Source organism: Bufo gargarizans, chromosome 1, assembly GCF_014858855.1.
Source record: "Bufo gargarizans isolate SCDJY-AF-19 chromosome 1, ASM1485885v1, whole genome shotgun sequence".
Lineage (NCBI taxonomy): Eukaryota > Metazoa > Chordata > Amphibia > Anura > Bufonidae > Bufo > Bufo gargarizans.
Genome location: NC_058080.1, coordinates 245100980 through 245121970, shown reverse-complemented (window position 1 = coordinate 245121970; position 20991 = coordinate 245100980). Strand labels below are relative to the sequence as shown.

The following is a 20991-nucleotide window of genomic DNA, read 5'->3' as shown; positions in this document are numbered from 1 at the left end:
ACAGATTCTAGTGCCCACTTGATAGCCAGGCACTCTCTCTCCACTATACTATACTGGGTCTCGGGTGGTGTGAGCTTACGGCTAAGGAAGACAACTGGATGCTCCTCCCCGTTAGCCTCTGTGCTGTACTGTCTCAGGAAGTTGTGGTGACTGGTCGAGGCCTATTCTGTATCGCCTCTATTTTGTTTACTTCGGGTTTGATGACTCCGCGCCCAATGATATACCCCAGGTACTTAGTCTCTTCTAACCCTACCGCACATTTTTTGGGGTTAGTGGTTAGGACAGCTTTCCGAATGGAGTCCACTACTGGGGATGACAATATCGTCCAGGTAAGCCGAAGTGTACCGACAATGTGGACGAAGCACAAGTCGATTAGTTGCTGAAAAATGGCAGCTTCCGTTAAGGCCACCTGCCAGTACACTTTTGTAAGGTCCAAAACAGAAAAATATCGGGCTTCTCCTAACCTCTCAATGAGCTCATCCACCCGGGGCATGGGATATGCATCGAATTTGTAAACCTCGTTAAGTTTTTGAAAGCCGTTACAAAACCGCAACGTCCCATCCGATATGGGTATCAATACTATAGGACTGGCTCACTCACTTTTTGACTCCTCAATGATGTCTAGCTGCAACATTAGCTGCACCTCCTCCTTGTCGCTGAGCCTCGGGTACCTGGTATGGTTTTAATCTGACTTTTGCCTGAGGCTCAGTGACAATGTCATGCTGGATTATAGAAGCGCGTCCAGGGAGGTCCGAGAACACATCCATGTTCCAACCAACAAACTCCCTGGCCTCCTGAGTCTGTTTAGAGGAGAGGCTGTCAGCAATCTTTACTGTGGCAGCCGCCTCTCTTGCATCAGACAAAGGGGCTGGTACCTCTTCTCCTAGAAAACCCGGCCACAGGCTGTCTTCTGTACAGGTTTCCTTATCTTTCCACGGTTTGAGTAAATTCACATGGTAAACCTGCTCCGGCTTTTTCCACCCTGGATGGTGTACCTTGTAGTCTACATCTCCAATTTTCTCGAGTACCTCGTAGGGCCCCTGCCACCTAGCCAGGAACTTACTATCCATGGTCGGCACCGGAACCAAAACACGATCACCCGGGTTAAAGGTCCAGACCCGAGCCTGCCGATTATATATCCGACTCTGGGCTTGTTGAGATGCCGCCATATGCTTCCTAACAAGAGGCAACACTGTCTCTATATGATCTTGCATCTGGGTAACGTACTCAATGACACTTTTATGTGGAGTGGGTTTTTGTTCCCATGCCTCTTTGGCCACATCCAAGAGACCGCGAGGGTGTCTGCCATATAACAGTTCGAAGGGCGAGAACTTAATAGAGGCCTGGGGTACCTCTCGCATTGCGAACATAAGAGAGGGCAGAAAGAGGTCCCAGTCCTTCCCACCCCAGAAGGAGCTCCCAGCCACCACCCTTTTTAACATATCTTTTAATGTTTGGTTAAACCTTTCTACCAGACAATCCGTTTTCGGATGGTAAACGGACATCCGTAGCTGTTTTATGTGCAGCAACTTACAGAGTTCCTTTTTTCCACTTGGACATAAAAGGGGTCCCTTGGTCGGTCAAAACCATTTTAGGTAGTCCTACTTGGGAAAACATCTCCATTAATTCCTTAGCTATGAGTTTGGCCGAAAGGTATGTTGCAGTGGCACCGCCTCCGGGTACCAAGTGGGGTAGTCTAGAATGACTAAGATGTGTTGATGCCCTCTGGAGGACTTTGGTACTGGGCCTATGAGGTCCATAGCTATTCGGTCAAACGGTACTTCAATAATCGGGAGATGTACAAGGGGACTATGGAAGTGTGGCTGTGGGCAAAGTTATCTGGCAGGTAGGGAAAGACTTACTGCAGCCCCAGGTGACCCCCGAGAACATGTTGGTCGACTAGATCTAACACAAGCTTGTGATAAGCCTTGGGGACCACCAACTGTTCAATAGGCTCGCCTCCTAGTTGGTTTACCCGATACAACATATCCTGATGAACCACAAAATGGGGAAACACTGACTGAACATATAACTGCACTGCAGAACAGCAAATAAATTTTTCCTTTGTCACTATTACACGACTAAAAAGGGCTTTAGAACATATAACTGCACCGCTGAACGGCAAATATATTTTTCTTTTGCCACTTATACACGCCACAAAAGGCTTTAGAACATGTAACTGCACCACTAAACAACAAATATATTGTACTTCTGCCACTACTGCATGCCACAAAAGGATTTAGAACATATAACTGCACCGCTGAACTGCAAATATATTTTTCTTTTGCAACTAATACACGACAAAAAGTGCTGTAATTTTAGCACTTCACACATTGGCTAATAAGCCCCCCCCCCAATACAAGCCAAAAAATGCTTTAGAACACCCCAATAACAAGAACAGTTTGCTGGAATTACAGAGCTGTATAATGGCAATTTGGGTCCCCAGTCAGTGCAGCAAGGTGTAATAGGATTGTGCCTAATAACCAGGCTGTGACCTCCCCTACTGAACCCTGTTTAACATAAGTGCTGTGGAATGATTCCTCCCTATCCTTTCCCTACACCTTGAAAAATCTTTCCCTGCACTTGTAAATCTTTTTTTAGCACAGTTACGTTTTTTCTAGCACTTTCCCTAGCACCTGCTGATATCTCTCTCTGCACTAAGTACATTGGAAAATGGCAGAATCCAAGATGGCTGCCACTATTTATATGTCTGTCAAATAATAAGGCTGGCTGGCTGGCTGCTGATTGGCTGCATGCATGGCATTATGGGGGATCCATCCTTCCCAGAGTTCCTTGCTCCATGTCCTCACACATGTAGCACCCATTTTATGAAAAATGTTATTCGTTACCAGGAAGCGTGAGGAAAATCGGATTCGGTGTGAATCTAATTTTTCCTGAAATTCAAATCGAATTCCACTTCGTTAACTTCGATTTGCTCATCTCTATTCATAATTGCAGTTTAGCGGTGAAGTTACTTTGTACTACAGCCATTTACGTGGTGTATAAAAAGGAAATATATGTACGACCAATTAGCCGCTCTGCAGTGAATTGTGATTGTTATATTTATTTTTCTTCGGGGTGTAGAAATAGGAAAAAAAAAGAAAACAAAATGACATAATTGGCGTTCAGCGGTGAAGTTACATTTTACTACAGCGATTTACGTGGTGCATAAAAAGGAAATATACATCCATCCCATTAGCCTTTCTGCAGTAAATTGTGATTGTTATTTTTTTTTGGGTGGGTGGGGAGATCATCAATCAGAAAAAAATATATATATACAGTATGTCTAAATTGCCATTTAGTGGTGAAGTACCGTAGTTTTCACCCTATAAGACACACTTTTCCCCCCCAAAAGTGGGAGGAAAATGGCAGTGCGTCTTATGAGACATTTTTACCGCGGCCGGCGTGTGTATCAGTGAGGAGGGGCTGGGGGCCAGCCTTTAGTTTTGTAATGGCAGCGGGGCCTGGTGCAGTCACTGTATTCCATTGCACCGGGCCCCGCTCACTGTACTAATGGAGTCTACTGTAATTGCAGGCATGCAATGGTTAACTATAGATATGTTCGATTCAGCGCTGAGCAGCCTGTACTTGCGATCATAGTAGGCTGGAGACAGGTAGCTGGGCGGGCGGGCACTGGCAATGTAACTTCCTATGTCACGTGCCTGCTCCGCCCACTTTATGAACGAAGCAGGCGGCCCAGGCACGTGACGTAGGAAGTTACGCTGCCAGTGCCCGCCCGCACAGCCTCCTGCCTCCAGCCTGGCATGATCGCAAGTACAGGCTGCTCAGCGCTGGATCTAACATATCTATAGTTAACCATTGCATGCCTGCAGTTACAGTAGATACCATTAGTACAGTGAGTGGGGCCCGGTGCAATGGAATGCAATGACTGCAATGGGCCCCCGCTGCCATTTAAAAATGAGTGTATGTGCCAGCCCCCACCCCCTGTATTGGGGGTCATTCACAGTGGCTGACACTGTTATGGGGGGGATCTGTGGATGTCAAATAGCATAAGATGCTATTTATCTGTCATCCACAGATCCCCCCCATAGCAGTGTCATGCCATCCACAGATGCCCCCATAACAGTGTCAGCCACAGATCTCCATAACAGTGTCATCCACAGACCCCCATAACAGTGCCATCCACAGACCCCCATAATAGAGTCATTCACAGGCTACCATTAGTTCAAAGCCCACCAAAAGCACACCTTTTGGTTAAACATTTTTTTTCTCTTATTTTTCTCCTCAAAAACCTAGGTGCGTCTTATGGGCCGGTGCGTCTTATAGGGCGAAAAATACGGTAACATTGTACTACAGCCTTTTTTCGGGGGTATTATTTTAATTCTAATTCAATTATTTTACTATACAGTATGTCAGACAGACAGGTGACAGGCCCTTCAAAGGGAATGGGCAGTGGCCAAAATGTTTCTGTTGCAGGCAACAGAAGAAGAGGGGTGGCAGTTGGAGTTGCAGCGAGAGGCCTGAGCTCCCAGTGTCATCTAGCGGTCGTGTCTTGACCAGCAACCCAGCAGTGCTTGAATGGTTGACTCGGTCTTCGACTTCGTCGCAAGTGACATCAGACACTCCCAGCCAAGAGTTGGTGGGTTCCTCTGACACGACACTTAGTTGACATGGCCTGGGAGCAGGCCGTGTGATCGAAACACCTGTCCTGAACCTTCCTCTGTCATTTTCAGTTCCCTCAGTGCGAGAAGTATTATATGCCGTAGGACAAGCTACTAAAGGACAGTCAGCAGCTACTGCCCAGCCAAGATCTGGAAGAGACATCCGCCGCTTTTTCCGGTATTCGGGCAAGTAGTGATGATGATAGTCGCGTGGGAGCAGGTGTTGTGAGCGGTCAGCATCCTGGCCCTGAGACCATTGAGGGGGACATCAGTGACGTGCAGACAGTAGCGGATGATGATGATGCAGCCGATTGCACTTGGGAGCTGGGTGAAGAAGGGGCTTCGTTATCATCATCAGAAGAAGAGGATGGCAGTTTGAGTGTGAGGCAGTGGCTGAGCCAGCAGGGTGGTAGCTTGGCTATGAGTCAGCAGGGTGGCAGCAGTGGGAGTTCGGGGGCCAAACGTGCCTGGGGTAGACATCCCGCTTCGCAGGAGCCAACTGGCCCTAAAAATAGTGGTGCAAGGATTCAGGGAGACAGCGATAGCAGGCAGCTGAGGACTGTTGGGGGAAAATGCCATACACAGCGGTGTGGCAATTTTTTGTTAGGCGACCAGAGGAGGTGAACATGGCCATTAGCAGAATTTGTGGGCAGAAAGTGTTGGCACCACGGCTCTGCGTCAACACATGCAGTGTCACCATAAAGTGGCCTGGGAGAACCATGGCTCCGATGTGGTGGTCCAGCCTGCCGCAGCAACCCCTGCATCACCCTGTGGCACGCCCCCAATTTCAGGCAGTCAAGGCTCCACCACCGCAGCTGAAGGGAGCTGTCTGTTCTTCCCATTATCTGCTGGTCCTGATGCTCCTGCTCCTCATCCTTCTACTACTCGTCAGTCATTCCATCAGCAATCGATCCCCGAAGCAATTACGACGATACAACAGTATGAGTGCGCTCATCCAACAGCGCAGAAGCTTCACATGCTTCTGTCCAAGTTGCTGGTGCTGCAGTCCCTCCTTTTCCAAGTGGTGGATTCTGCACCTTTCAGAGAAATGATGGCTTGTGCAGAGCTGAGGTGCAGAGTCCCAAGCCGACATTTGTTTTCCAAAAAGGCAGTACCAGCCCTGCACAAATATGTAGAACAGAAGGTGGGCCAGTCCTTGAGCCTGTCGGTGTCTGCCAAAGTGCATGGCATCGCCGACGTGCGGAGCTGTAACTACGGTCAAGGGCAATATATGTCCTTTATGGCCCACTGGGTAAATGTGGTTCCTACCCAGCCACACCAGCAACTTAGCCAGGTGACGCCACTTCCCCCTCCACGTTCTCACGCCATTGGTCCTGCGACAATGTCCGCCTCTGCCTCCTAATTCTTTACTTTGTCCTCAGCCTTCGCTGCAGGGTCAATTCACAATGCTCCTCCAGCATACCACATGTGTAGGGCACGGCTGTGTCACTCTGTTTTGCACCTAGTTTGCCTGGGCGAATGGAGTCACACAGGGGAGGCACTGCTCTGCGTAGTTCATCAATAAATCGAATCCTGACTTTCTCCTCAACAACTTAAAATCGGAACCATGGTGGCCGACAACAGGAAGAACTGTGTCAAGGAGGGTTGAGCCATGCACCCTGCATGGCGCACGTGTTCAATCTGGTTGTAAAGCAGTTCCTGAAGTGTTCACCCTATCTTCAAGACATACTGAAAATGGCCAGGAAACTTTGCACGCACTTCAGCCACTCGTACACCACAAATCGCACCCTCCTTGAGCTGCAGTGACAGAACGGCTTCCCCCCAACATAGGCTGATAGGCAATGTTTCCACCTGTTGGAATTCCACCCTCCATATGTTGAACTGATTATATGAACAGAGAAAGGCCATAAACAAATTCTTGATGATATAGGCAGACAGAGGTCTGTGTAACTTCAATGTTAGCCAGTGGCAGCTAATGCGTAACACTTGCCGTTTGCTTAGGCCCTTTAAGGAGGCCACTTTATTTGTCAGTCACCAGGACTACGGGATTAACAACATGATTCCACTGATTCCTGTCCTTGAACAGATACTGGTAAATCTGGCTGGCCAGGGGACAGGAGACGTGGCGCCTACATCTCACGGCCACATGAGCCCTGTGGGGGCGGAACTTGAGGAGGAGGAGGAGGAGAAAAAGGACATTTGATCACAAGCAATGCATAGAGCAATAGCTGTTTTTTCTACACAGGTGAAAGGAGTGGAGGAGCAGGAGGTAGAGGGCAATGAGGAAGACTAGGCACAACACCCAGACACACACCGTGGCAGTATGCAGTGAAGATGGAGGCAGGGAGTCCCTTTGAGTCACTTGCACAAATGGCCCAATGCATGCTCAGTTGCTAGCGTAGTGACAGCCCAATTGTCACCATTTGCCAGAGGGATGTCTACTGGCTCTCCACCATGTTAGACCCTTGCTACTGCTCAAAAATGACTACATCCTATGTAGTCAGTTGGCTGCTGCCTATGTGCGCAATCACCATTATCACGCAGGTCTGACGGGGGGCCCTCTGCGCTCATGTTCCACTGTGCCATGACTGCTGGGGGGTTGGGGGGGGGGCAGGAGCAGTACCAGTTCCATCAGCGGCAACTTAAGTCTAGAGTCACTGATGAGTAAAGTTGAGCGGACACCTGGATGTTTGGGTTCGAAGGGTTCAGCCGAACTTCACAAAAAAGTTTGAGTTTGGGACCCGAACTTGACCCAAACTTGACCCTGAACCCGAACCCCAATGAAGTCAATGGGGACCCGAACTTTGGAGCACTATAATGGCTCAAAAAAGTCATGGAAAGAGCTAGAGAGCTGCAAAATGCAGCATAATTTGGCTAAGAGCATGGCAAGTGCTCTGCAAACTAATTTGGATAGGGAATTGACTTAAAATAACATAAAATACGTAAAAATAAAAAATAATAATCTTGATCTAGAAGGAGGTCCATATGGAGTAGGAGGTTGAGGAGGCGGTGGATGTGGCGGTGTAGGTGGAAGCGGCGGTGGAGAAGGAGGAGGTAGCCAACACTGATTTTTGTTTTTTATTTTATTTTATTGGTATTTTTTGGGTTCAAATTTGTGTAGACCAGAAAACATTGGAAAATATAAAAAAATAAAACAAAGAGAAAGTGCGCTGGAGTACAACAATGGCTGGGTGAGGCTGGTATACATGTCTATTCTGCACAAGGTACGGACAAGTCTTGTGAGATCCCTGCCTGGTTCATTTTAATGAACGTGAGCTTGTCCACATTGACTCTCTTCTGTTCAGACATTACACTGGCTGCAGAGCAGGCCAGCACCTCCAAGGCGTAAAGGGCAATCTCAGGACATGTGCCCAATTTGGAGACCCAGAAGTTGAAGGGGGCAGATCCATCAGTCAGTACGTGTAGGTGTGTGCACACATACTGCTCCACCAAGTCGCACGTCCCTGTGATGTCCACGATCCAATTGGATATCTTCCCTATCAACTTTCGATGTTCTTTTATGCACCTACCATGGTGATCACGGGTAATGGGGAATCAGGGCTCCATGCCAGAGAGGGAGCCTGAGAAAGGGATACCAAATCCAAGGGAGGTCAATGGCTGAAATGTGATCAAGTTATTGAAGCAGAAGCATCCACGTAAAGGAGGGGGCGCACGGCAATTACCCACTCCCGACTCGGGGAGGTAGTGACGATAAATAACAATACAGGACTCTTAAGATGCCCTGTTATTGGAATGAATAATAAAAGATTACAGGGAATGTCACTGCGGTATTTTGGATTAGAAAACGTTAGACAGGAAAGGCCCTACTGCCGCTTTCTTTTATGCTCCTACCATGGTGATCACGGGTAACGGGGAATCAGGGTTCCATGCCAGAGAGGGAGCCTGAGAAAGGGATACCACATCAAAGGGAGGTCAATGACTGAAATGTGATCGAGCGGAAATGTGGGACAAATTATTAAAGCGGAAGGATCGAATGAAAGGAGGGGGCGCTCATCAATTAAAGATGAATTTTAGAAATGTAAGTCACTGTCACCTATGCAGAGCAGGGGTTTTTCATTGCAAAAATGGGTTAATGTCACCCACCAATGGAAAAGACTATTTTAAAAATTTCGGTCCCTGTCAACTATGCAAAGCAGGGGTTTATTCACGGCAAAACTGGGTTCATGTCACCCACCAATTGAACAGATGATTTTAAAAAAATTAGGTCCCTGTCACCTATGCAGAGCAGGGGTTTATTCACAGCAAAAATTGTAAAATGTCACCCAAGAATGTAACAGACGCTTTTGCACTCTGCTCCCTCTTCTGCTGTGCTGGTGCCTCTGTGTGACCACCGCCTCTTCCTCCAAACTGCCCACGTCACTCGCATGACCTTAATTTCATGTGGGTTCTAGTACCTCATCATCCTCCACATCATCCTCCACCCAATATTTACCCCTGCCCTCCATGTCGGTCTGCACACTGCAGAAATCCGCAGCTGTTGGCACCTATGTTTTCATCATCAGAGACGTGCTGCGGTGGTCTTCGCATGTCCTCATCCTAAAATATAAGTGGTTGGGCATCAGTTCCACTTCTGGGGCAGGGCTATGTGGATGGGCCTGGGAAACCCTGCTCGCAGAGTCATCAAAAAGCAGAAGAGACTGCTGCATGACTTGGGGCTCAGACTGCTTGGTTGATTTGCAAGGGGGTGAGTTGAAAGACTAATGGCCATGGGCTGTAGGTGCCAACTCTGATCTTTCAGCAAGGAACTGGGTGGGAGACAATGTGAAGGAACTGGCGGCACTGTCAGCCACCCAATCTACTATTGCCTGTACTTGTTCTGGCCTCACCAATCGTAGAGCCACATTCGGCCTTACCAAATAATGCTTAAGGTTCTGTCGCCTACTCTCACCTGAGGAAGGTGTTTTACTTGTGCGTGTAGCTGGCACAGATCGACCACGTCCTCTCCCTGCTACAGGAGCTCCACCAACATCAGCAGCACCACGACCAGGGCTTACGTCCCTTATTTGACACTCTCTTCATTCTTTGCGTTCACCCACCAAACTAACAGATGGTTTATATCAGGCGACAATGTAACCGCAAATAATCAACAATTAAGTTCACTGACAGTAAGGCAGTGCCGGTGTCATAAAGAGGACACAACAGTGTGACAGGTGTGACAGCAGTATTGACTGGTTGTATTTGACTGTCAGAAATGCAGCAAAAGCCGCAAATGTAGTATCTTGCACAACATGGGTGTTTTTTTTTTAAACCAGAATATAATAGCAGTATTTAACAGTCGTATTGGACTGTCGGAAATGCCACAAAGGCCGCAAATATAGTATCTTGCACAAAATGGGTGCTTATTTTAAAACCACAATAGAACAGCAGTATTTAACGCTTGTACAGGACTGTCAGAAATGCAGCAAAGGCAGCAAATGTAGTATCTTGCACAAAATGGGTGTTTTTTTAAAACCAGAATATAATAGCAGTATTTAGCACTTGTATTGGACTGTCAGAAATGCAGCAAATGCCGCAAATTTAGTATATAGCACAAAATGTGTGTTTTTTAAAACCACAATAGAACAGCAGTATTTAACGAGTGTATTGGACTGTCAGAAATGCAGCAAGGGCGGCAAATGTATTATCTAGCACAAAATGAGTGTGTTTTTTTTTTTTATCACAATAGAACAGCAGTATTTAACGCTTGAATTAGACTGTCGAAAATGCAGCAAAGGCCACAAATGTAGTATCTAGCAAAAAATGTTTTAAAAAATAAATAAATAATTTAACAGCAGTTTTTAACGCTTGTATTGGACTGTCAGAAATGCAGCAAAGGCCGCAAATGTAGGATCTTGCACAAAATGGGTGTTTTTTTTAAACCAGATTATAACAGCAGTATTGACTGGTTGTATTGGACTGTTAAAAATGCAGCAAAGGCCACAGTATATTGGGAAGACTAGATGGGCCAAATGGTTCTCATCTGCCGACACATTCTACGTTTCTATGTTTCTATAAATGTAGTATATAGCACAAAATGGGTGTTTTTTTAAAAACCAGAATATAACAGCAGTATTTAACGCGTGTATTAGACTAACAGTAAGGCAGTGTCGGTGTCATAAAGAGGACACAACAGTGTGACAGGCGTGACAGCAGTATTGACTGGTTGTATTTGACTGTCAGAAATGCTGAAAAAGCTGCAAATGTAGTATCTTGCACAACATGGGTGTTTTTTTTTTAAACCAAAATATAACAGCAGTATTTAACAGTTGTATTGGACTGTCAGAAATGCAGCAAAGGCCGCAAATATAGTATCTTGCACAAAATGGGTGTTTTTTTTTAAAAGCAGAATATAACAGCAGTGATTAACTGCTGTATTGGACTGTCAGAAATGCAGCAAGGACTGCAAATGTAGTATCTAGCACAAAATGGGTGTTTTTTTTAAACCAGAATATAACAGCAGTATTTAACGGCTGTATTGGACTGTCAGAAATGCAGCAAAGTCCTCAAATGTAGTATCTAAAAGCTAATTCAACACCTTAATGCACTTGTACGTGCCAAGATGTATAGTCACACTCCCAAATATAATACAAATTCCTATGTTGAGCGGGTATACTTATACCTTAAAATATAACTTTTACTAGATATGCCATAAAATATTTAGAGTTAAAAAACACCAAACGACAGTGAGCAGATAGACTGAACCACTACCAACACATCCAACTAAGTCATATACCGTTTAGTTGCCTAGGGATAGAACAAAGGTAATATACAGTCCTACCGCCTCCAGACGTGTAGATTGCAGATGGATGGGGCCCCACTCTGCTACACCAATGGTGAGGCGACATAATGCATGGGACACTTCCCTGCATCTGAACACAGCAGGACCACTGTCGGACTGTACCTCCTATTAATTAGGAGTTGATGTGTTGCTTCATTATTGAACTTCACTACTATATACCCCTGATGAGTCCTATGATGAAGACGAAACATGGCATGTAGGGATCCAGTGAGGGCAAGCATAGGGATTAGGCCCCTTACTAGGGACAGGTTCCATATGGGGTCGCCCCTGTCGGAACTGGTGCTCTGTGTCTGCTAGGCAGTTAAATGGACTAGTCCCCCTCCTTAGTATAACTGTGAGGGTACCATTTTTTTAGGGTCACTAGTTGTTGCTGCCTATTATATGTGCAACCAAGCACCCGTTCTCAATATTCTTGGCCACTGCATTTGAAGGATACCTTTCTATTACACACCGTACATCAATCTTCAATCTACACGTCTGGAGGTGGTAGGACTGTATATTACCTTTGTTCTATCCCTAGGCAACCAGACGGTATATGACTTAGTTGGATGTGTTGGTAGTGGTTCAGTCTATCTGCTCACTGTCATTTGGTGTTTTTTAACTCTTCATGGCATATCTAGTAAAAGTTATATTTTAAGGAATAAATGTAGTATCTTAGCACAAAATGGGTGTTTTTTTTTAAACCATAATATAACAGCAGTATTTAACGCTTGTATCGGACTGTCAGAAATGCAGCAATGGCCGCAAATGTACTTTATGGAAAAAAAAATGATTTTTTTCACCCACAGTTAAACAGATGGATTTAATGATTTTATTTTACTATCAAATTTGAAGTGCAGGCCAAAAAAGGTACTTTATGGCCAAAAATAAGTATTTTTTTTTACCCACAATGTCCCAGTTGTATTCACTGATTATATTTCAATATTTCAAAATAGAGTGCAGGCCTCAAAGGTACTTTCTGACAAAAACAAAAAAAGATTTTTTTCACCCACAGTGAAAGAGATGGATTTACTGATTCTATTTCACTATCAGATTTGCAGTGCAGGCCTCAAAGGTACTTTATGGTACATTTGTAATAGTGAAAGAAAATCAGTTAAATCCATCTGTTTAATTGTGGGTGAAAAAAAAATCATATTCAAATGTACTTTTTAGCAAATAAAAAATAATTTGTCCCCACAGAATCTAGCAGATGCATTTACTTGGATTGTACTTTACAGAAAAAAAATTGAATATGTCACCCCCTTGGTCCCTGAACTCACAGACGGATTTCCAATAATATTTTCCCTTCTCCTGGCACATATGCAGTGCAGGGTCACTTAAAATATGGTTATATGTTGCCCACTGAACTAAAAGAACAGGGTTAAATTATTGTCCCTGGCACATATGCAGTGCTGGTGCACTGAACGTGCACAAAATGGCCGCCGACGCCCACCTAACTAACAGACGGATAAAATGGATTTTTCTGTGTCACTGGGCTCAGGGCAGGGTACAAAAATGTTGCACTGCACCCATGTGACTCCAGCTTATATAGAGGCTGGGTCACATGCTGCACTGGCCAACTAATGCTGAGTCACATGCTGCACTGGCCTACTAATGGCATGGCTGTTATGGATTCTAAGGGCACACAAGTTAAACGCTTGTTGATTGGCTGCCCTGCAGCCTTTCAAAAAGCGCCATTAAATCGCTGAACACTAAACCCAAACTTTTACTGAAATGTTTGAGTTCGGGTCCAGGGTCAAAAAATCCTAAAGTTCCATACAGGTTCACTCAACCCTACCGATGAGCAGTTTTCTTTACCCACCTACTGAATAAACTACTAACCAGCAGCAGCAGGTAGACATAGAGCAGAACCTGAACCAGTAGATTGTGGCATACTTGGAGTGCACCCTGCCACCCCACATCGAAGATCCCCTGGACTACTGGGCAGCCAAACTCGATTTGTGGCCATAACTGTCCGAGATTGCCCTGGGCAAGCTTACCTGCCCGGCCAGCAGTGTGGCATCAGAGCAGGTGTTTAGTGCAGCAGTGGCCATAGTTACCCAAAGGAAATCTCGCTTGTCCACCCAAAATGTTAAGAAACTGACCTTTGTGAAGATGAATCAGGCGTGGATCAGACAGGTTTTTCAAACACCAATGCCTGATGCATCAGACTAGATAATTCATGGTGCCTCACCTACAATTTGACAAAAGAGACTGGTTTCTTCTTGATACCTGCTTCAGCTACTATTCTGATGTTGCCACCCGCCTGATGCCACACATCTGATGCCAAGTGCTCCTTCTTACACCCACTGTCATCAGCGGGTACTGTTATTGCCACCCACCTCCCACTATGTTACTGGTCCACTCTGTGGTCTCCTCATGCTGCTGCCACCTCATCACTCTGTTGTCTCCTCATGCTGCTGCCACATCACCAGTCTGTGGTCTCCTCTTGCTGCTGCCAGCTCACCACTATGTCACTGGGGGACTCTGTGGTCTCCACATGCTGCTGTCACCTAACCACTCTGTGTTGTCCTCATGCTGCTGCCACCTAACCACTATGTCACTGGGCCACTCTATGGTTTCCTCATGCTGCTGCCACCTTAACACTATGTCACTGGGCTACTCTGTGGTCTCCTCATGTTGCTGCCATCTCACCACTATGCCACTGGGCCACTCTGTGGTCTCCTCATGCTGCTTCCACCTCACCATTCTGTGGTCTCCTCATGCTGCTGTCACCTCAATACTATGTCACTGGGCCACTCAGTGGTCTTCTGATGCTGCTGCCACCTTCCTACTATGTCACTGGGCAACTCTGTAGTCTTCTCATGCTGCTGCCACCTCACCACTTTGTCATTTGGCCACTCTGTGTTCTCCACATGCTGCTTCTACCTCACCATTCTGTCACTGGGCCATTCTGTGGACTTCTCATGCTGTTCCCACACTCCCTACTCCATGACTGGACCACTATTTTGCCTTTTTGGCCTGGTTGATATCATCATGTATTTGACCCTTCTTCTGATCTGTCAGAAGGAAGGAAAAATGAGATGCAAAACAGATCCTATCTATGTAGCATCTGTAAGACCTGTATGACATGGTCCCTATTTTGCATCACAATTGGCTTATGATTTGGCAGCCAAAAACAGGAGTGGGTACAAAACACAGAAGACATGCAAAGATTCTATTCACGTGTCATCTCTGTTTTGGATCCACTCCGTGTTTTTTTGCTTTAGCAATACTGATGGATTACTGATCAAATGATGACCGAGTGAAGGTATATGCTCAACAGACATTATCCATTTTTTGGGGATAATTGTCCTGACAGATCAGAGGCAGGGCAAAATAATCAGTGACATCAACACATACTGCAATTTTCATGTGAGGTGCAAAAAAAGGAAAATAAAAATAAAAACACAATGTCATTTTTAGTCACCTTGTACCCTTCCCTAAAAAAATGTATGACAATGATCAAAAAGGTGTACCTACCACAAAAATATTACCAACACTTTTACACAGTTCCATGGGTGGAAATTTTAAAAAGTTCTGGCTGTCAGAAAATGATGCAAAGACATTTTTGAAAATTGTAAAAAGTTTTATTTTTTTGTAAAACAAAAACTATACAAATCTGTTATTGCTGTTATTGTATTGACCCGCAGAAAAAGGATGTCTTGTCATTTTTAGTGCACAGTGAACGCCGTAATATCAAAATCAAAATAAAAAAAACTTGGGGGATAATTTTTTTAATTTCACCCCACAAAGAATTTTTTCTCATTTTCCAATACAAGACATGATAATTAAATTATGCCATTAAAAACACAATATGCAAAAAATAAGCCCTATCACAGCTATCTAAATGAAAATTTTTAAAAGTTATGGTTCTAGGAATGTGGGGAGGAATAAACAGATGCAGAAACAAAAATGGGCTTTGTCTTGAAAGGCTTAAAGCCCTCATGAGCAAATTGCCAATAATTAAGCTGGAGCTCTAATTAGCTACTGTGAAAAGTAATAGAACTAAACCTAGCACTTACCTTAGCTATTTTAACAGCAGAGCCATATCCAGTGGCAAATCCACAGCCAATAAGGCAGACCTTATCCAGTGGTGCATCCTGGTTTATCTTAACAACTGAAATTTCATCAACCACTGTGTATTCGGTAAAAGTGCTGGTATTTGAAAAGTTATGAACAGGTTTCCCCTTGCAGGTAAATCTGGTGGTGTTGTCAGCTAGCACTTCATTATATTTCCCAAGCCTGTTTAATAAATGGAAGGAAATAATTAACAACTACTTTCTGTATTGTACTTGTCCCATGTTGGACATTTTGGGCATATTCCTATTAAATAAATTGCAGCCTAATAAAATATTAAACGTCTAAATGCAAGTTTAAATCAATTTTTTCAGTACTAGATGTATTGTAATGTGAACACAAAACAGACTACAATATTTTAAAAATCACAATGAATTTATATACTGAGCCAGGGCTGAAATATAGGGAAGACACCCATTACGTGTGCCAAAGGGACTCCATCATTGATAAAGGAGTATGAGAAAATTTCCAAAACCCAATTTTTTAAGGACCAGGTGTGAAGTCACTTTGCGGGGCTTACATATTAGAAATCACCCATAAATCACCCCATTTTAGAAACTACGTCCCTCAAGTTATTTAAAATTGATTTTACAAACTCAGTTAACCCTTTAGGTGTCCCACAAGAATTAAAGAAAAATGGGGATAAAATTTCAAAATGTCACTTTTTTAGCAGATTTTCAATTTTAATCAATTTTTCCTGCAACACATTAAGGGTTAGCAGCCAAACAAAACTCAAAGTTTATTACCCTGATGCTGTAGTTTACAGAAACACCACATATGTGCTCAAAAACTGATGTATGAGCACACAGGAAGCATCAGAGTGGAAGGAGCACCATATGGCTTTTGGAGAGCGGAATTAGCTGGAATTGTAATTGTGAGCTATGTCGCAGATGAAGACACCATGAGATGACCCTACAGTGGAAACCCCCAAAAAGTGACCCCATTTTGGAAACTACACCCCTAAACGGATATTTCAAGGTATGTAGTGAGTACTTTGACCTCAAAGGTGTTTCTTAGAATTAGGAAACACTTGGCAGTGAAAATGAAAAATTGCAATTCTTTCATGAAAAAGTTGCTTTACACCCACATTTTTCACTTTCCCAAAGGGTAACAGGACAAAATGCACCCCACATTTTGTTCCCCATTTCTACACTAAAACTACCTAAAATTGATTTCTATGTAACACAAAATATTTATTTTTTCACCCGCAAAAATAGAAAACTGAGCATAAAAGCAACCAGTAAAAAATATATGGTACTTATTGGTGCTCAGGGTTGCAGAACGCACACAAGCTGACGTTAAGTGCGTCCATGCAGACACTGCAATATAAAATTATTCTGCAGATACAAAAAAAGAACACTAGCTAAAAATTAACATATATATATATATATATATATACATACAGTACAGACCAAAAGTTTGGACACACCTTCTTATTCAAAGAGTTTTCTTTATTTCCATGACTATGAAAATTGTAGATTCACACTGAAGGCATCAAAACTATGAATTAACACATGTGGAATTATATACATAACAAAAAAGTGTGAAACAACTGAAAATATGTCAGTTGTTCTTCAAAGTAGCCACCTTTTGCTTTGATTACTGCTTTGCACACTCTTGGCATTCTCTTGATGAGCTTCAAGAGGTAGTCACCTGAAATGGTCTTCCAACAGTCTTGAAGGAGTTCCCAGAGATGCTTAGCACTTGTTGGCCCTTTTGCCTTCACTATGCGGTCCAGCTCAACCCAAACCATCTCGATTAGGTTCAGGTCCGGTGACTGTGGAGGCCAGGTCATCTGGCGTAGCACCTTATCACTCTCTTTCATGGTCAAATAGCCCTTACACAGCCTGGAGGTATGTTTGGGGTCATTGTCCTGTTGAAAAATAAATGATGGTCCAACTAAATGCAAACCGGATGGAATAGCATGCCGCTGCAAGATGCTGTGGTAGCCATATGCTGGTTCAGTATGCCTTCAATTTTGAAAAAATCCCCAACAGTGTCACCAGCAAAGCACCCCACACCATCACACCTCCTCCTCCATGCTTCACGGTGGGAACCAGGCATGTAGAGTCCATCCATTCACCTTTTCTGCGTCGCACAAAGACACGGGGGTTGGAACCAAAGATCTCAAATTTGGACTCATCAGACCAAAGCACAGATTTCCACTGGTCTAATGTCCATTCCTTGTGTTCTTTAGCCCAAACAAGTCTCTTCTGCTTGTTGCCTTAGCAGTGGTTTCCTAGCAGATATTCTACCATGAAGGCCTGATTCACACAGTCTCCTCTTAACAGTTGTTCTAGAGATGTGTCTGCTGCTAGAACTCTGTGTGGCATTGACCTGATCTCTAATCTGAGCTGCTGTTAACCTGTGATTTCTGAGGCTGGTGACTCGGATGAACTTATCCTCCGCAGATAAGGTGACTCTTGGTCTTCCTTTCCTGGGGCGGTCCGCATGTGAGCCAGTTTCTTTGTAGCGCTTGATGGTTTTTGTGACTGCACAATTCCCAATTTTTTGGACTGACTGACCTTCATTTCTTAAAGTAATGATGGCCACTCGTTTTTCTTTACTTAGCTGCTTTTTTCTTGCCATAATACTAATACTTTGTTGAAGAACCTTTTGATTTTATTACAGCACTCAGTCTTTTGGGGTATGAGTCTATCAGCATGGCACATTTTGAATTGGCAAGATTTGCCCTCTTTTCTTTGCAAAAACACTCCAAATCTGCGATTGCGAGGGCATCTCCTGTGCACAGCCCTCCACAGATTTTCAATCAGATTCAGGTCTGGGCTCTGGCTGGGCCATTCCAAAACTTGAATTTTCTTCGGGTGAAGTCATTTCTTTGTTGATTTGGATGTATACTTTGGGTCGTTGTCATGCTGAAAGATGAAGTTCCTCTTCATCATGTTCAGCTTTCTAGCAGAAGCCTGAAGGTTTTGTGCCAATATTGACTGGTATTTGGAACTGTTCATAATTCCCTCTAGCTTAACTAAGGCCCAAGTTCCAGCTGAAGAAAAACTGCCCCAAAGCATGATGCTGCCACTACCATGCTTCACTGTGGGTATGGTGTTCTTTTGGTGATGTGCAGTGTTGTTTTTGCGCCAAACATATCTTTTGAAATTATGGCCAAAAAGTTCAACCTTGGTTTCATCAGATCATAACACCTTTTCCCACATGCTTTTGGGAGACTTCAGATGTGTTTTTGCAAAATGTAGCCTGGCTTGGATGTTTTTCTTTGTAAGAAAAGGCTTTTGTTTTGCCACTCTACCCCATAGCCCAGACATATGAAGAATACGGGAGATTGTTGTCACATGTACCACACAGCCAGTACTTGCCAGATATTCCTACAGCTCCTTTAATGTTGCTGTAGGCCTCTTGGTAGCCTCCCAGACCAGTTTTCTTAAATTTTCATCAATTTTGGAGGGACTTCCAGTTCTTGGTAATGTCACTATTGGGCCATATTTTCTCCACTTGATGATGACTGTCTTTCTTCACTGTGTTCCATGGTATATCTAATGCCTAGAAAATTATTTTGTACCCTTCTCCTGACTGATACCTTTTAACAACTAGATCCCTCTGATGTTTTGGAAGCTCTCTGTGGACCATGGCTTTTGCTGTGGGATGCGACTAAGAAAATTTCAGGAAAGACCAACTAGAGCAGCTGAACTTTATTTGGGGTTAATCAGAGGCACTTTAAATGATGGCATGTGTATGCTGACTATTTAACATGATTTTGAATGTGATTGCTTAATTATGAAGACAGCTACATCTCCAGTTATAAGACGGTGTGCATACTTATGCAACCACATTATTTCACTTTTTTGAAAATTGTAGATTCACACTGAAGGCATCAAAACTATGAATTAACACATGTGGAATTATATACATAACAAAAAAGTGTGAAACAACTGAAAATATGTCATATTCTAGGTTCTTCAAAGTAGCCACCTTTTGCTTTTATTAATGCTTTGCACACTCTTGGCATTCTCTTGATGAGCTTCACGAGGTATTCACCTGAAATGGTTTTCACTTCACAGGTATGCCCTGTCAGGTTAAATAAGTGGGATTTCTTGCCTTATGGGCTTGGGATCATCAGATGCGTTGTGGAGAAGTCAGGTGGATACACAGCTGATAGTCCTACTGAATAGACTGTTAAAATTTGTATTATGGCAAGAAAAAAGCAGCTAAGTAAAGAAAAATGAGTGGCCATCGTTACTTTAAGAAATGAAGGTCAGTCAGTCCGAAAAATTGGGAAAACTTTGAAAGTGTCCCCAAGTGCAGTCACAAAAACCATCAAGCGCTACAAAGAAACTGGCTCACATGCGGACCGCCCCAGGAAAGGAAGACCAAGAGTCACCTCTGCTGCGGAGGATAAGTTCATCCGAGTCACCAGCCTCAGAAATTGTAGGTTAACAGCAGCTCAGATTAGAGACCAGGTCAATGCCACACAGAGTTCTAGCAGCAGACACATCTCTAGAACAACTGTTAAGAGGAGACTGTGTGAATCAGGCCTTCATGGTAGAATATCTGCTAGGAAACCACTGCTAAGGACAGGCAACAAGCAGAAGAGACTTGTTTGGGCTAAAGAACACAAGGAATGGACATTAGACCAGTGGAAATTTGTGCTTTGGTCTGATGAGTCCAAATTTGCGATCTTTGGTTCCAACCCCCGTGTCTTTGTGTGACGCAGAAAAGGTGAACCGATGGTCTCTACATGCCTGGTTCCCACCGTGAAGCATGAAGGGGGAGGTGTGATGGTGTGGGGGCGCTTTGCTGGTGACACTGTTGGGGATTTGATCAAAATTGAAGGCATACTGAACCAGCATATGGCTACCACAGCATCTTGCAGCAGCATGCTATTCCATCCGGTTGGCATTTAGTCGGACCATCATTTATTTTTCAACAGGACAATGACCCCAAACACACCTCCAGGCTGTGTAAGGGTTATTTGACCATGAAGGAGAGTGATGGGGTGCTGCACCAGATGACCTGGCCTCCACAGTCACCGGACATGAACCCAATCGAGATGGTTTGGGGTGAGCTGGACTGCAGAGTGAAGGCAAACGGGCCAACAAGTGCTAAGCATTTCTGGGAACTCCTTCAAGACTGTTGGAAGACCATTTCAGGTGACTACCTCTTGAAGCTCATCAAGAGAATGCCGAGAGTGCGCAAAGCAGTAATCAAAGCAAAAGGTGGCTACTTTGAAGAACCTAGAATATGACATATTTTCAGCAGTTTCACAATTTTTTGTTATGTATATAATTCCACATGTGTTAATTCATAGTTTTGATGCCTTCAGTGTGAATCTACAATTTTCATAGTCATGAAAATAAAGAAAACTCTTTGAATGAGAAGGTGTGTCCAAACTTTTGGTCTGTACTGTAGATCGTTCTCTAGAATTGATTTATTTCTCTTGGATAGACCATTATTACCCAGGATTTCTAATTCTGCTATAGGGGTTACATCGTGGTCTGACCACGCCCCAATTTCATGCTCAATATCCCAAATTCTGTCTTGTAATGCTCAGAAATCGTGGAGGATTAATACCTTCCT

The 20991-nt window shown here is 44.0% G+C and overlaps 1 protein-coding gene across 1 annotated transcript in view; it reads right to left on the bottom strand.

The window, feature by feature from the left end:
- LOC122924651 (alcohol dehydrogenase 1-like) overlaps positions 1-20991 on the bottom strand; it is a 156680-nt gene that overhangs the window by 56889 nt on the left and 78800 nt on the right. The window contains exon 5 of the mRNA XM_044275969.1: positions 15387-15606. Coding sequence (XP_044131904.1) covers positions 15387-15606 — 220 coding nt within the window. The remainder of the gene's footprint in view (positions 1-15386; positions 15607-20991) is intronic.